The 17,916-nt window shown below is 33.2% G+C and overlaps 1 protein-coding gene and 1 long non-coding RNA gene across 2 annotated transcripts; one reads left to right on the top strand and one right to left on the bottom strand.

Moving 5' to 3' along the window:
- Positions 1 to 285: 285 nt before the first annotated feature.
- Positions 286 to 17,823, bottom strand: LOC148614014 (uncharacterized). Its single transcript, XR_015923542.1, has 4 exons — positions 17,683 to 17,823; positions 16,492 to 16,592; positions 13,030 to 13,234; positions 286 to 3,256 (listed from the first exon to the last, which is right to left on the bottom strand). It is a non-coding gene; the product is annotated as an uncharacterized LOC148614014 (long non-coding RNA).
- Positions 6,372 to 16,498, top strand: LOC148614015 (uncharacterized). The gene is made up of 4 exons (XM_088587758.1): positions 6,372 to 6,443; positions 10,600 to 11,858; positions 14,392 to 14,575; positions 15,339 to 16,498. The coding sequence occupies exons 2-4, from the start codon at positions 11,535 to 11,537 to the stop codon at positions 15,659 to 15,661; spliced, it is 831 nt and encodes a 276-aa protein (XP_088443884.1). The 5' UTR covers positions 6,372 to 6,443; positions 10,600 to 11,534; the 3' UTR covers positions 15,662 to 16,498.
- Positions 17,824 to 17,916: the final 93 nt, after the last annotated feature.

The raw sequence follows: 17,916 nt of genomic DNA, 5'->3' as shown, positions 1-17,916 counted from the left end.
ATTCGTCTACACATTATTTCATTTAATTAACTTTATCCCTATGTTCAATTATTCTCTTTAATTAAAATTTCAATAGAAAAGAGAACAGATATGGTGAAACGCTTGCATTCATACATACATTCATATCTTTATTTACCTTATCGATAAGGGATTAATTGAATATATTAAATGCAATTAAATATCAAATGCTAAAGAATAATAGTAGAAAACCATTAATAATAAAAGACGATATAAACATTCACATATAGTATATAGACAAGAGAATAAAAGATAAAAACAATGTCAGATGACTAATCATGTATCATTGTAACGAAAACTTCTATTATAATGGAAAAGAAATGACATTATATGTTGGTGACAAATGCTCTAAAAACATTTCGAAGTCAAATCGAATGTTGTCTTTATGTAGTGGTCGATCAAGCAGTACTTGATACATGTGATCCATATCTTGCAAGTAGTACTTGATACATGTGATCGATATCTTGCAAGTAGTACTTGATACATGTGAGCCTTATCTAGCAAGTAGTACTTGATACATGTGATCCCTATATAGCAAATAGTACTTGGTACAGGTGATCCCTCACTTGCAAGTAGTCCTTGATACAGATGATATATATCTAGTAAGTTGTAGTTGATACAGGTAATCCCTATCTTGCAAGTGGTCCTCAATACAGGTGATCCCTCACTTGCAAGTATTCCTTGATACAGATGATCTACATCTAGCAAGTAGTACTTGATACAGATGATATATATCTAGTAAGTTGTAGTTGATACAGGTAATCCCTATCTTGCAAGTGGTCCTCAATACAGGTGATCCCTCACTTGCAAGTAGTCCTTGATACAGATGATCTACATCTAGCAAGTAGTACTTGATACAGATGATATATATCTAGTAAGTTGTACTTGATACATGTGATCCCTATCTAGCAAATAGTACTTGGTACAAGTGATCCCTCACTTGCAAGTAGTCCTTGATACAGATGATATATATCTAGTAAGTTGTAGTTGATACAGGTAATCCCTATCTTGCAAGTGGTCCTCAATACAGGTGATCCCTCACTTGCAAGTAGTCCTTGATACAGATGATCTACATCTAGCAAGTAGTCCTTGATACAGATGATTATATATAGCAAGTAGTACTTGATACATATGATATATATCTAGTAAGTTGTAGTTGATACCGGTAATCCCTATCTTGCAAGTAGTCCTCAATACAGGTGATCCCTAACTTGCAAGTAGTCCTTGATACAGATGATTATATCTAGCAAGTAATACTTGATACATATGATAAATATCTAGTAAGTTGTAGTTGATACAGGTAATCCCTATCTTGCAAGTAGTCCTCGATACAGGTGATCCCTAACTTGCAAGTAGTCCTTGATACAGATGATTATATAAAGCAAGTAGTACTTGATATATATGATATATATCTAGTAAGTTGTAGTTGATACAGGTAATTCCTCTCTTTCAAGTAGTCCTTGATACAGGTGATCCCTTTGTTGTAAGTAGTACTTTATTCAATTGATCCTTATCTTGCAAGTAGTATTTGATACAGGTGAATCCTTTCTAGCTAGTAGTTCTTGATACAGTTGATTTTTGTCTATCCCTTGATACAAGTGATTCATATATAACAAGTAGTATTTGCTATAGGTGATCCATATCTACCAAATACAGTTCATCAAACAAGTTAAAGTTGAAACTGTTCTATCATCCTGTCCCACCAAAGGTTCTGTAAATGAAACGTTCCATAGCGATTGCAGCAAAAATGAAAAAAAAATGTCATTATAGAATCTGTTGCTTAACATGAAAACTGCTTACTTTACACTATGTATTTCAGTCAATGATTTTGATATGAGATAGGAGTTTCTTACAGCTCGTTGTCTTTAAGATATTGTCCAGAAATCAACAATACTGATCACATTATAACTGAGTCTAAACCTGCTGAAGTCGGTATCGGCATTCCTCCGTTGTTTGGAAAGAGTTAAACCGACGCGTGCACAAATTTTAACTGAAACTTGGAAGGGAAAACTCCATCAAGCGTAAGTTTTTTCAAATATTCGTGTGAACCATATATAAATAAACTGTTTATAATGTCTGGTATAACGGTTCTATATAACGAAAATGGATAAAAAGTAACCTTATCATGAATATTTTCCTCGTTTAAAATATCACGAATAATTGACAGAGTTTTCAAGAAGCAATAGTTTCATTTTGTCTATAAATATCATAATTGTATATAATGCAAGAATACATTTACACATGTCGGATCTAATTGTTGACTCAAGGTCATGTTTTGAAATCTATTAAAGATTTGAATCGCACTACGTTCAAGTCAAAACACAAACGTAGTGGAAAACTGAACAACAGGATAAGATCTCTGCGCATTTAAATTAAATCTCCATTTATTCATATAGTTCATCCACAGATTAAGCACATATTGAAACCCAAACGGAGTTCTACAGATACATGAAATGTCATCCATTAGACAGGGAAAACAAATTACAATGTAGAAAACACAACAGTTTGTACTATGTTTTTCAATGTCAATTAAGAAAGCATTCAGAAATACTAAATACAATAACCTGCGAGTAACCCACATTTCTTTACTCCCCCTTTCACATAAAATAAGTTTAATCTACACTGAGCTTCACGCCTACAGCACTAGTACATTTTTGAAATACTGATAGAACAATCATCTATTATGTAACTGTTTACCTTTCACACCTAATTCATACCTTTTAAACATGAAACTAATCTTCAAACACATTTTTACTGTCCCAAAATGCATCAACTTTACTAAACTATTCTGAACTAAGAAAAACTCTTGAAGAATTCTTCTGGATAATATTGATAATGCATTACTCAAAAAAAAAAAAGGATCAATATTACAATTATATAAATTGTATTAGAGCAAATATAAATTTGGAAAACAAAAACATATAATACAACATCAAATACAGGATTTTGCCACAGTTGTTACAAATGCAAGGCGACGCATGTATCATAACTATTATAGCCGTGTTCCTTATTCCTCATAACCTCATAACAAGAAAAAAACTAGTATTACAATGTGATTTTGTCAAAGAAAACAACCACACCGGGAAGAAAAATGTCAGCTCAAGGCCAGCAATAGATCTTTAATGAACGACGAGTAAACTCTCACATCACAGGGCTGGCTGTAGTTGGTCCCAAAACAAAATTATACACAGGTATAGCGAAATAGTTGCCACTTTATACTCCAGGACATAAAAGTAAGCTGAAAGAGAAAACGAAACAATACATATATATAGAGAGGCCAGACATTCCTGATGTCTTCTGATTCAGATTAGACGCGTGTTGTGGTATCTGCACTAACTTTAAGGTAGACCATATCTGATATTTCTAGTTTATCAAATTTTCTAGTTTTTCTCAAAGATGACCTTGAATGAACATACTTAAGCATTTTAATGTAAAAAAAAACATAGGTAACCGAACTTGATTTCGAGATAAGTGAGTCTAAATAAAGACAAATTTTCACAACATTTTATGTGGATTATGTAGGGAATTTTCAGTATTTCGCAACGTATTGAAATAGTATTTGAAATTTCGTCTACATTTATAAACAGAGCATTAAACTAACATTCTTATATATTTCATAAAAGGAAAATGAGGTTCACCACTCTTTTTCGCGTTATATCTTCAAAAAACTTCAATTTCCCTTTTTATTCTCTAGAACATTTTCCCGCCTATTACCTCCCTTTCGAAAGGACTTTTCTTGCCAATTATCCACTTCTTAAATTAACGTATGTTATTTTACCGTACAAATTTTTATCTAAAACATTCCATGAAAATGATGTGAACAAAAGTATTAGTTTTCATAGTTAATTGAAAAAATATTGTCTTTATGATTTAGAATAATGGCAGAAAAGAATATGTTCCGTGTAATAGGAATGATCAACTTTAAACAAATCATATCACATAGAGGAGTTTACTCAGGTAAGCTCTAACACACAAACTAAAGCACATTTACTGTTAAAACGTTATAAATATAGTATGCAAATATTGGCCTGAACTTTCTTCGTATTAGAAACAAGATTTAAAAGAATAGATTAATTGTTCGGCAGAGGCATTGATTATTTGCTGTAATGCATTGCTTGCACTCATTCATTCTTATGAAAGCAAAATAAATATATAATTAAAAAAATCAAAATTATTGTTTCAATGAAAATTAAACCTGAGTTTTAAAGATATTAGCTTCTGAACATATGGAATTGGCAAGCATCCGTTTCGTTAATTCACGTAGTTTGAGCAATTTTATTTTTGAGCGGATGTTTCTAGAAAAGGGCAGAGCGCTTACCCAACCTGTGCATCTATCCTCGTCATAGATAAGATTATAACTCCTCACTTAAGCACATCATTTTAACTTTCAAAGATGTTGATGAGGAAATTCTACGGGACTAGCGACAATGAATCTATATGTTATAATTTCATTATTACATGAATATTTAATAATACTTAGGATTCGTTGACACAAAACAATGAAAATATATATTAGTGCATGCAATTTTATATTCTTTTTTCCATTTGCAGTTTAAAAGAGATATTAAAAAATAGTTGATGTAATTCCATTTAAGTTTGTATAATCCATTCATGTTTTAAGTTAACTAAATGCAATTCAAAGAATAAAAGGATTCGACATGAAGATTTCCATAACCTGTTTAATGTATCCGTGTTGATTTATATACCAAGCGAGATAATCCAATTCATTCATTCACAGTAAAAGGTTTTAATAGTTCTATATAATGTTCAGACCAAAATTAAAAATTAAAACTTTAAGCTGATTTATCTTTAACACTACTTAAATCGTTAGAACAAAAATGATTGAGTTAGATATTATTGTATTTATGCAAAATGTTGTTAACCGTATAGAAAACATAGAGTAACAGTAATCAAGGGAACCAAAGTTCGAGCCGAAACAAGCGATTCCGGGTTGTTTATTTACTATTGTTTCTTTGTGCGTATAATTTTGGTTATTTCATGTTCTGTGTGTACGTGTTTATTTTGTCTTTATACTTGGAATTAATCTTTTGATTTCCGTTCAAATCTTGTTTCCCTTAATTATTCTTCCAGTGAAGGAGAATAAAGTGGGTACGAAACTTTACATCTTTAATATGAATAATATAACAAAATTGGATTTTTTTTACATTTCAAAGGCTGTTCTGTCAACCACATCACTGACATGTTAAAGAAAACAATTAGTACCTATCTAATATCTTAATTAAGTTGTTACTGAACGGATAGCGTATGAATGTTAAGTTACTTCATGAGGCGACGATGTTGGATATCAAGATCTTACAATGTGGAATATATTAGATAGTTGTCCTACGACAGGTTAAAAAACAAATAGTTTTAAAGATTTTCAACTCTAAAGTTTGATTTTAATCAGTGAAACTAAAGTAGGAGAGCAAGAAAAAAATGTTTAGGGGTGTAAGGTAAAAAAAACTGTTTTCTGACTGTTCAGACAAAAGTATTTTACTTTCACTTAAATTTCAAATAAAAAATATTTCTAATATATATAGCAAAATAATCATATAGGAATTCTGCTACATTGTAATAATTGTAAAGTACGAAAATTAGGTATGAACGGATCTAAATGGTATGAACAATTACGAACATAAGGTTAATTTCCTACCACTCTATAGTGCTTGTTATTATAAATGTAATAAAAAAGTAATGAATATACTTTATTTGGGACTTCAATACCTAAATATTTTTTATCGATTCTTATCAACATTTGATATTACACAAGTCATTTGTCATCATTTCGAGGAATACACTATGAACTGTTCCCTACACAGACACTGCATAACTGCATAATTTACAATTTCGTAAAAAAGATTGATTAAGTGTGTTCAAATAAATCATAATAAAGTTTTCAGATATCTTTTAGATACTTAAAAAGAGACCTTTTCTAGATACAAAAAATACCAGTTTTATTATAAATGATATAATACAGATTCAACCATCATTGGTTATGTTAAGATAAAAAGATACATCGTATTTTGCAATACCTGATTTTTTTTGCTTTGTTCTTTCTTCTGATCCATTACACAGAAGCAATTAACCTCTCAAATAAACTTCAATTATTACATGATACAAATTAACCTGTTAATGTGCACGTGACTCATATTTTAACACTATATTGTGTTTTTACTTTGTTTCTATTTTTATACATTGTAACTGGTTTCAAAATCATAAATTAAATAGAAAAAATTCACTTTTTAAACCCATTACTTGTGTGTTGTGAAAACTCAATAATGAGACCCTAATTTGTAACAAGAGATTTCATTTTGAAATGTCAAGTAAAGTAAACAGTAGATTTAGGTGTAAAAGCATTTCGTCTATAGCGTACACGAATGGTGGTAAACTTCCCATTCGTAAAATTCTGTATTTCATCAAATGAGGTAAGTGTTACATATTAGAGAGCAAAGTAATAAGCTGGAGGGGTCGTATTGTTAAACGTGTCATTTATTTAAAAAGAATAATCAAGGGAACCAAGGTTACAGCGGTAATAAAAAAGAATGTTGGTTGGTTGGTTGGTTGTTGGGGTTTAACGTCCGAGCAGCAATATTTCAGCTATATTCAGACAATGAACATGAAATGGATGATAAAATAAACATGAAATGAAAAAAAAGAAAGGATGGGTCACAAGGATAATAGGGTCGACAAATTTTGATTGCCACTGGAAAACAGGGGGATGGGTAAGGTCGGGCAATTTAGCCTCCAGTGGCGGAGCGCAAAGGTTCCTACTCCTATCGAATACCACAGCAGGGTTCTTTAACGTGCGAGGAACGTGGCATCTTTCCCAACACGGTGCACCACTATGGTTTGCGGTCAGGTTTTCCGTATTATAGCCTGACAACCCCAGCATGTAACACGCCAGGGGTACCCCATTCCACCACCTGGGGCACACATCCCAGTTGCTCTGTGGGCAGAGCGCCTAACCCCCGGCTAGGTTTCTGAGCACTATTTAGTCGCCTTTTACGACAAGCTTAGCGCTGCTGCAGGCCTATTCTTTTAACACCCGGACCTGCACGGGGCAAAAAAAAAAAAGAATGTAATCCAGGGACAAAGACTAGATATGGAAAACAGACATACACAACTAAAATCATACATACAAAGTAACAAAAGCAAATGTTTTTTTTGTTTGTTTGTTTGTTGGGGTTTAACGCCCAAGCAGCAATAGTTCAGCTATAATCAGGCGATGAACATGAAATGATAATGAAATGAAAAATGGGACGGGACACAAGGATAATGGGGTCGAGAAATTTTGATTGCCACTGGAAATAGGGAGAGGTGGTAGAGTCGGGCAATTTAGCCTCCTGTGGCGGAGCCCTATGGTGCCTACTCCGGGAGAATACCACAGTAGGGTTTTTTAACGTGCGAGGAACGTGGCACCTTTCCCAACACGGTGCACCACTATGGTTTGCGGTCAGGTTTTCCGTATTATAGCCTGACAACCCCAGCATGTAACATTCCAGGGGTACCCCATTCCACAACCTGGGGCACACAACCCAGTTGCTCTGTGGGCAGAGCGCCCTAGTCCCCGGCTAGAGTTCTGAGCACTATTTAGTTGCCTTTTACGGCAAGCTTAGCGCTGCTGTAGGCCTATTCTTTTGACACCCGGATTCGCACGGGTGCAAAAAGCTAATGAGCAACTCGGACTCCACTAAAAACTGGGAACATTGACCAGGTGTACCGGTAGGGTAAGCGTCCTCTGCTTTTCTAAAAACATCCGTCGAGTTGCTCATAAAAATTATGAAGTCCCAGGTCCGCCGTAGTGTATTAGTGTCTAATAAAATAAATTGTACTTGCAGCATGTGACTTGCATCAGATCACTTCCCTGTCAGACTGAAATCAGACAACGGCAGTTCCAGTGTGATTGGTTTTATTCTTAAAGCCTTCACCTTCAATATTATGATAATAACGAATATGTCGAATTATTTTTAAATTTGTGGAATCAAAGCTTAATTATTACGAATGAGCGATGCTAAATATTTATTGTTGCAAATCTCATTATATTTTCCCATTGACCCGTCTAGATAAGGAAATAATGATTTGTTGTTCTACAATTGTCTATACACTAATAGCGTCATTTCAAAAGTTCTATGGTGTCACTACATAATATGATTTGATTAACCAACACGAAGTGTCAATTCCTAATACGATAACAAGCCTCAAACTCTCATTTAAAATGTTTTACAGTATGTTAGGTTCCTTCAGTAAAGTCCAGATCGAAATAACACATCCAAGTATTATCATGAACTTGCTTTCAACTTTAAGCAAATTTGAGGTTTTTGATGTAGATACATTTTGTGGCAAACGCAAAGTCTACGCTAATCAAGAATGTGTGGAACCATTACATCGATTTCCTAAATACAGTTTTACGAGTATCACTTCCTGGAACAAGGATAAGTTATTCATCGAAAAGAGTCGTCACTTTAAATTGTCTATGGTTGTCATCATGGCTTGATTGACCGATATGGAGTGTCCGTGAGCTAAAAAATCATTGACCTCCACTGAGCTTAACTTTCAATCAGCTGTCCAAAAGGTGTTATGCAAGGACCAAGAACTGCTCAATCTTCCAGGGTCCCCGAGTTCACTCCCAGTTTAACGAGGTTCGTGTATATAGTTTTTCTGTGTATATCTTTGGTACTTCTATGCTGTTTGGTTTGATCTTTGTTTCCCTAATGGTACCGGGTTTCTTTGTGTAATTTTGATGACCAAACATTTCTGCCTTTGTGTATCTTCGATATTACGACTTCCTGCTTCTTGTGGATATTTGCAAAAGCTCCATTACTTCTTGATTCAAATTCAATTTTAATCATGGGTAAATGAAAAGTAAACTATAAAAGCCATCAAAGTTCATCTCTTAATCATCTGTGCATTTCTTAAAGAATAATAAAGATGTAATATTTCAATTATAAAACCAGTACTGTAGGTATCAATGTATAATTACTTCCCTGGGCTGCTTATTAAAAAAATAAAACATTTAAGACAGTGTGTCGATTTCTAAAGAGAATAGACTCGAATGGCACCAACAGCTAATAGGTTCTCAAGTTTTTATATTGTCATACAACCATCGACGTCAATATGCAATTCATGAACAAATTAATAGATTTTGATCAATTTAATAGGATAAATTCAGTTTTGATTTTTCATTGACTCAAACAGCGTTTGCCGGATTAAAGAATAATGAGTAATCATAGAACTACTCGGAGCATATATCATTAAGTGATCCGCCAGTATAATTACGTTTTTGTCAGTGGTTGAAACAGTTGGATAAATCCATATATAATTCTTTGTGGTGCATTCGAATTATTTTAACTCTATAAAGTTGTATGCAATATCTATTTATTTGGTGTTCATATTATATAACAAGATATTTTAACAGTAATTGGCTAAGTCATGCAGCCTGAGGGTTAATATTTTTACTTTATAGCTACGAATAGACTCGGTGTATATTGTAGTATGATCAAGGGTTAGTATGGTTAAAATTGAATCATAAAATCGATAGACGAGCGAAACGCAGTAAAAAAAGAAATCAGACGGACAAAACTAATAAAATTCAGGAACTAACAAATAAACAATAAAAATAAATTTAAAATTCAAAAATATATTAGATAAAGAGACAGCAATTTCGCACAAAGACAGGACATTTTAAGTACTGTAAACGTATCAAGTAGCTGTCTATGTAAGAATCATGCAAAATCTGAAAAATGTGATACACCCCCAAAAAGGCTATATATTTTTATTTGTGTAATTAAGTTGTTTTATGGGTCTATACTATGAAATGTGTAATTACTCATTCAAATCTGCCTGCTCGTAAGAGATAATCAACATTAAAAATCCAGTTGATTCTATTGTATTTGAGTGTCATTTACAGAGTTATCTTCCTTAATTTTGAAATTTACAGTGCATTCTATATAATTTTTATCTCCTCAGAGCACAGGTTATATGAAAAACCACATGCTAATTTCTGTTTACTATGACATTTCAAACAAAATATCAAAAATAAAAACTTGTAGGCTTTTTACCCATGAATCACATTTTGCATGATCGTTAGCTGGAGAGTTACTTAATTTCATCGTTGCTGAGTTTCGCTAATTCTGTTACGTGATCATTTTCACGGGTACCATAATTGGCATTTTAAAAAAAGTGTTCTCGTTATCATTATATACAGTGTATAACATCGCCAAAACTATTTTTCGCTCATACGTTAACAGTAATGAGCAACAGGATCTCCACCTAAAACTTTGGGAAACCCCACAAAAATCTGAATTTGTAAACATACTTATTTTAAGAATGTATCAATATTTTGAGTAGAATATTTTAATTGTTTTAATACGAAAATGGTCAATGTTTTACAGTTTATAACATGTCATAGTAGATTTTGTTCCGTTTAAATACATACAATTTACAAAAAAAAAAACAAAAAAACAAAAAAAAAAAAACACTTATCACAAATATTGTGAATATTCTTCAAACACATATCATGCCCCGGTTGTCACATGATAGCGTGCTCGCCTCGAATGTGGAAGGTTTTGGGTTTTATTATAGGTCAAATATTTAGAACAAAGACTATAAATGTGGTAATCACTGTTTCCACGCTTAGCACACGGAAGTGAAAAAGTGACTGGTTGGCTCGTAATCGGACAAGTGTGACAAGTTGGGATGATCCAACCCATAGAAAATCCGGGATAGTGTTCTGGTCTAGGACAAAGAAAGGTCTCTTCGATTAATCATCTCTTTTTCTGAAATGATTGAAAAATTTAGGTGCTTGCCTGAAAGTGAAGGACTTTTATGCTTAAGTAGTAATGCAAAAAATGAAATTGTAGGTATTTAGCCTACATCTGTTGGTTTTGTTTACCCAATTGTTTATTCAACGTACTAAATGTTTAGTATAGTTGCAGATTTCAGGCCTATTGTACATTCTGGAAATTATTTTCATTAATTAAATGTGCATGTAAATAGCTTCGTATTTAATATCTAATTGTCATAACTCCTAAAATGTAGATAAACATTGTAGAAAGTAATCATTACAATGAATCTGCAAAGTACAGTTTAAAATGAAATAAAAACCGATACAATAAAATGTATTAGTGGCATGGACTGGATGGTCGTTTTGGCCTTTGGGTAAAAATTGATTGCATTTTGATAATTGTCTATATTAAAAGCATTTCCATTTGTATCACGAATATCGGTAGCATGGAAAACCCTAGACAATACCTGAAATAATTGATAAACACATCCCCTATCTCGTCAGATAGTAGAAAAACTTAGATGTATAGACCCAGTTCTAATTCTTATGAATTGAAAAAAAAAAACGTGTTCTGCAGCAAATCGAATCTTATATGAGACGTTTACGTAATTCTGATGAGAGACCAGGTGCATCTGAATAAATTCTGTGTAATTCATTCATTCGTTTTAATTGGAAGTTAAAGATAAAACGAATATATCTCTGAATTGAACAAATACTGCAGTACGATACGAACATGCATTTGATACTAGTGCCAACTTTTATAATTTTTCAATATAATCTGAGGCTAACCGACACGTGTATGGTTTTCCAAATGCCTCCACTAACTTCGACTATTCAAGGGAAGTACTTAATTGGCTTCAATTTTTCAAGTGACTTCACAGCTGATAAGAATTTTTGTTTGATACGATGTTTGAAACAACGAAAATGCAAATCAGTCAATTACCACAGCCAGACAACAGAATGTCAGATGAACACAGAGACCCACACGGGTCAACCATCAGCTTTGATTCCGTCACCAGACTTGACCCAGTACTATTCCGTGGATATCATTAATGAGGTAAGGTTAATACAGCATCTTTCTAGGGAAATTTTAAGTAACATAGCATACTTCAGTTTTTAAACAGATAAACTTTTTAAAAAATGATCCCCTTGCGATAGTTTTTAAACCTCTAGGTTAAAGCAATCCATGTACGATAAGTAAGTAACTTATTATATTTCAATATTTTTTTCTTGAAAAAAGAAAACTATGTTTATCTAAAAGGGCTCTTAACACTATAACTAAATGTCCTAATTGTCCATCGAACAGGGAACAAGCTGGGGGTATATTTATATTTAACATTCTTGTATTATAAAGTGTAAGTTTTAGTATGAATCAGGCAAAATGGGAAAAATCAGAAACATGCATGTCAAAAACCCACTGATCTAACAATATGCTCTATTTGAAAAGACCATTATTTGATCTCTGGATCACTGGATTTGCTCAGAAAGTTTTCAATATAATGTTTAAAAATAAGGTTTTTTGCCAGAGTAATTCGCCCTTGAAATATTTATTTTCAGTGTATTTTAATGGAATTATAACTCATCTTACCAAAGTGATGTGTATTTTTTTCTTTTTCCCTGGATTAACATTCACATTGGTGTATGTTTCTTACCATATTTCACCTCCTGCCTGATTTTTACAGCGACTGACACTTAAGAAGGAACGCACAAGTGTGCTTTTACAGTTATTTTTTTTTATTATAAATGGCTTTATTTGTTAATAAGGCATATTCTATGACTGTCCGTAATATGTATCCTTTAAAATTTTAAATATTCATATATTAGTACATGCAAATACGTAATTTAAATATAGTCAAGCACTACCCCACATCTGATAATATTGAAGAAAAAAGCTAAATAGACCTCGAGGAACCAAGAAAGGGGCAAGATATACTACTATCCAATGTTGGGTCTGACTAGTTACTCAAAATAACTTACGCGAGGCAATAAAATAAGTAAATTTTTGACAAGGAAATTCTTTTATGAATTCCATTCAAATCCTGGTTCCTTTGATTTCCCGTTTACACCCTGCCCCTTAATTTCTACCAGTAAGACTACACATTTATCGATAATAAAATGACATGAGCGTCAAAGTGATCGAAAAACTGCTATCGATCCGCGTCTAGCCAATAGTATTGAGCAGGACACTGATATAAGACAAGCTCTAATCGACACTAACTAAAAATTACCGAAGTTTTTTTCCGCAGCAAACCAATAAGACAACCCTGTATAATTACAAATAATTGTAGAATCACGATGCACAAAAGACACTTTGACAAGTCTGCTTCTTTTCAGGCTTGAGCTTGCTACCTCTTGAAATAGTACAGCATTTTGATGTTTCTTTTTGTGGCTTCTCATTTCTGTTTGCAATTGTTCTCGACATACCTTCTATTTCTGAAATAATAGAATACAACTTAAGTAGCTGTCTTTGTAAGAATCAGGCAAAATCTGCAAAATGTGATACACCCCCAAAAAGGCTACATATTTTTATTTTTGTAGTTAAGTTGTTTTATGGGTCTATACTATGACATATGTAATTATTCATTCAAATCTGCCTGCTCTTAGGAGGTAATCCATACTGAAAATCCAGTAGATTCTATTGTATTTGAGCGCCATTTACAGAGTTATCTTTCTTACTTTTGAAATCTACAGTGCATTCTATATAATTTTTATCTCCTAAGACATTTCAAACAAAATATCAAAAATAAAAATATGTAGGCTTTTTACCCATGAATCACATTTTGCATTATCCTTAGCTGGAGTGCTACTTAATAACAAGGTTAAGTTATTCACAAGGCAACATTTGTTTTCATCAAATTATCGTTTCAAAATCATTTTCACAAACAATATATTTTCGATAGAGCTCGTTGTGTATTGGCTTTCTATGTCGTTCTTCGTTCGTTAGAAAATCGTTCTGAATGCAATTTATCTGTTGCATTTAATCTTATTCAATAACACATCAATCATTTAGTGACAGTATTCACTTTATCTTCTTGCATAGTAATGCTCTCATGGTTACACTTTTCGTTTTTATGTATTTTTTATTCATTTTTTTCCATGCAGGGTTTTTACGCGGTTGTCGCTTCGTTTAAACTTGGGCTTGTAAATGTAGCCTTTTATGCGGCTACCTTATATATGTAGTCAATTTCCAAATCAAACAAATACTTGTATGCTTTGCTTTGGTTACTGTAAGATTAGATTGATTGATATTTAGCAGCAAAAACTAAAATATTCAATTATTTAAATATCAAGAAAAAATAGCCTCGAGTATATAAATAGAGACATCATAACAAGAAAGTTCTTACTGAAAATTGATTGCCCGTCTTATTATCTGGTTATTTTCACCCTTTCGTGCACTCATTTTTAGGTTTAACAAAAATAAGAACAGCAGTCAATTCAAAATTACATAATAATCGGTAGTTTGTATCTTCGTTTCAAAAGTTAAATTGGAAGAACGCAAGAAATGTTTTGTTGTCGTATGATTTTAACAAAATATTTAAGCACTTACATATGAATTATGTTTTCTTAGTTGTTAATTTTTATGATTACAGGAAATTCTTCGCGAATGTGCATGGCATAACTGTCCCGACGACTTGTTTTGTGTTCCACATCCACATGGATCTCAAAATCCATTTCAGTGTATCACTCCGATATTTTCGTCGAGGCCAACAACATCGACGACGACGACATCGGTCATTTGTAGTGATGGTTGTACCAACTGTATGCAGCAACAATGTATGTAATAAAGGCCTATGTTTATTTATCAAAATTAATTCGAATGGCTTCATTAAAATCTTTGTCGACCGGCTGTTAAGGAAGTGTCTTATGTGCATCATAGAAACGATAGAATATGTCAATACTGACTACAAGAATATAAATCACAAAAAAAAGTATGAAGTGAAATTCGATGACTGAAATATTCTGAACAGAGAAAAAGAAAGACAAAGGAAACAATTCAATGCAATTTCGTCATTTTCCGCCTAAATTCTTCTGTTTCAAAGACATTTAAGTGTAAGTGTTGGTAAAATTCAGGTAAATGGGAAAAATCAGAAACATGCATGCCAATAGTCCATCGATCTGACAATATCATTCCAATGTTATATCGCTAGACTATTTGAAAAGACTGTTATTTGATCTCTGTTTCACTGGATTTGTTCAGAAATTTTTCAACAGAATGTTAGAAAAATGACGTTTTTGACAGATTCGTTTGTCCTTGAAAGGTTCATTTTCAGTGCATTTCTATGAAATTATAACTCAGTTTACCTGATGGAGCAAAATAGTCTAATTACACTATCAAAATGGTGGGTTTCTCATACCTTTGAATGGCACTTAATTTATATTCAAGATGCAGTACACGTGACTGTATTAAAACACTTTCTTCTGTGTGTAATTCAAATGCATACATTAAATACTTAAGTACGGATGACGGGCTATCACTAGTATCCACTGGCTCGCAAGTTTTTTTTTTTTTTTTTTTTAAGCTTCATCTTTTTTTCAGATACTGTCGGTCCACTGACTTACCACCCGGTAGGATGTTTTAAAGCACCAGGCAATAATGCTGCTAATCCGTTACCAATTCTACTCGCTAACCTCAGAGGCAACATTGATTGGTTTAACCTACATCTCACTATTGAGCAATGTGCAAATGCAGCTCATGCCAACAGCTCAATATACTTTGGTATTGAGTTCTACGGTGAGTGCTGGGTGGCCATGACTTTTGACCCTTCGATGTTTACCCTAACTCCTGCGAGCAGTTGTTCCGACAAGTGTCCTTTGGGCGTTGCCGCCGCCGACTACATGATGATATACAAATTTATCTAGAGACGGATGTACTATGGACTTCTGTATAACAATATGTGATATGTACGTAGGAGGCATTGCATACTAATAGGATAATTAATTGGAAAGTCTAAGAGTAACCAAAATATTATCGCGAGTGCCGAAGAACGCCTAGATTTAACGAGTGTGCGGAACATGTTAATTCCTCAAGCGTTCTTAGTACGACTGATAATATTTTGCTTATTCACGATAACCAATTGATTATCCTATTTATTATATAGATTTTCTTCATTTTCAATATGAATTTAAAATTCAGTGATTGGCGGATTGATATCAAAGTTGTGACGTTTTGGCGGGAGAAAGGGCGAGAGTGGAAGTACCGAGTGTGAATTATCGAAATTTATTACTCTGTGAACATTCGATAAAACACTGCTATCTATATAATAACATGAAATATTTGAACCCAGTAAACAAAATCTATATTGTTTGTGCATTTGGTTAATCAAATCAGTGTTAAAAATCTAAATGAGCTTTAATAATGGAATTATAATGTAGAAAAATGATATAATGTATATTGACTTTACACCGCCATGAGTCAAAGTAAACCTTAAGAACTGTATATAAAACAAACTCATCTTAAACAACAGGAAATAACATCTAAACAGGGTAATATAGATAGGCAGAATGGGTTAATCATCGTGTGAAGAAAGGTTAATACGTAATTTTAAAATCGCCGAACTGATGATCATACATCGGGAAGAGGAGATGAATAGTAAATGAACTGGCAAAATCAAAGGTAAAGGTTTTATGGCAAGCCAACCGCCCCCTCCCCGATCCCATAGTAGTCATTGAAGAAAAATTGTGGTACTCACTGCCTGAATCATCACGGAAGGTTGTGGTACTCTATGCTTAGAGTCGTAATAGGGAAAGACTGTGATAAAACACACACATTGTCAGGCTATATCACTGCCGTCTAAACGAAAAAAAGTAAATTAACCCGTAGATTTTCCTTATATTTGCAATATAAGAAGACGGAAAGATAAACCATGATGTATAAAAGGTGGCAGCATTATACAAATGCTTTAATTATTTTTTGTGACAGAGTGATTCGTGAATCAGAGGTAAAATGGTACATGTAATTTAAAAAAAAATATGTGAACGTTGAGGATGCTTACCCTCCCGGTGCACCTGGTCCATACTCCAAGTTTTAAGAGTCCGAGTTGCTCATTTATGTTTTTTTTTCTCTGTACGTGTTATTTCGGTTATTTCGTGTTCTTTGTTATGCGTGTCTGTTTTCCCTATCCCCTTTCTAGTCCTTGGAATGGAATATATTCTATTGATTTCCGCTCGAATCTTGGTTCCCTTGATTACTCTTTGGTGAGGGAGTAATTGCTGTGCAGGATGGAGGCGCGGGGGAGGGGGGATTCTTAGTTGACGTACTGTAGTGAATTAACAAGAGTCTACTTTATATTACAGCTGTTTAGGGTTTTACATAACATTACATTAGGTATAATTGACGAATTAAGAAATAGCTCTCTTCATAACGTTTTGAAGAAACAGTAGTTGAGTAAACGTGCTTGAAAGTAATTACTTTTAATGATTTATATAGAGGACAGGGTACGAATTGCAAAATCGCATTTTTTAAGGTGTAATGAAATATATGTTGTTTTAATGAAAATCAACTAGATTAGAGAAAATTGCTTCGATGCATGGTACTGATTAAACACTTTAATAAAATAATAAGTATTTGAAACCAAGCGTAGTCTTTGTTTCAATCGAATTATTGCAAAGCATTGAAGTTTATTCAGTCATTAAAACAGTCGAATTGCAATTAACTATTTTTACTCATATGCTTAATAATTCTCTTTAATTAAAATATCAGAAGAGTTTCAAATTTGGAAAAAATATAGTTATATTAAAAATGTTAAAAAAATATCGTTCGAATTTATATTTCACTGTTTCAGTATCCAACCATTTTGCTGTTGCAATGTTCGGTATCCAATCGATAAGATTTCAAGATTTATTCTAACAAAATGATGGTACCGCTGTAGTTAATTGTATACCTTTTCCTTTGCTTATAGCAAAAGCTGATCCAAATCCGGCGTACCAATGCTGCGACCTCCCGTTTTTTAATGATAGGGTTGAATTATATGTTTTAACTGGTGTGTGACGGAGCGCGCCCTTCTTTGGTCGGTCACCCCCTGTTCTTTAATTCCTGTATCCGCACCTTTAAGAATATGACTTCCTCTATTCACACATGAAATAAACAGTAAAAGTTCAACCATACCAACCATGCT

The sequence above is a fragment of the Perna viridis genome, chromosome 6, assembly GCF_037379345.1.
Source record: "Perna viridis isolate PV_CMFRI_1.1 ecotype Kerala chromosome 6, ASM3737934v1, whole genome shotgun sequence".
Taxonomy (NCBI): domain Eukaryota; kingdom Metazoa; phylum Mollusca; class Bivalvia; order Mytilida; family Mytilidae; genus Perna; species Perna viridis.
This window is presented reverse-complemented; position numbering and strand designations above follow the sequence as displayed.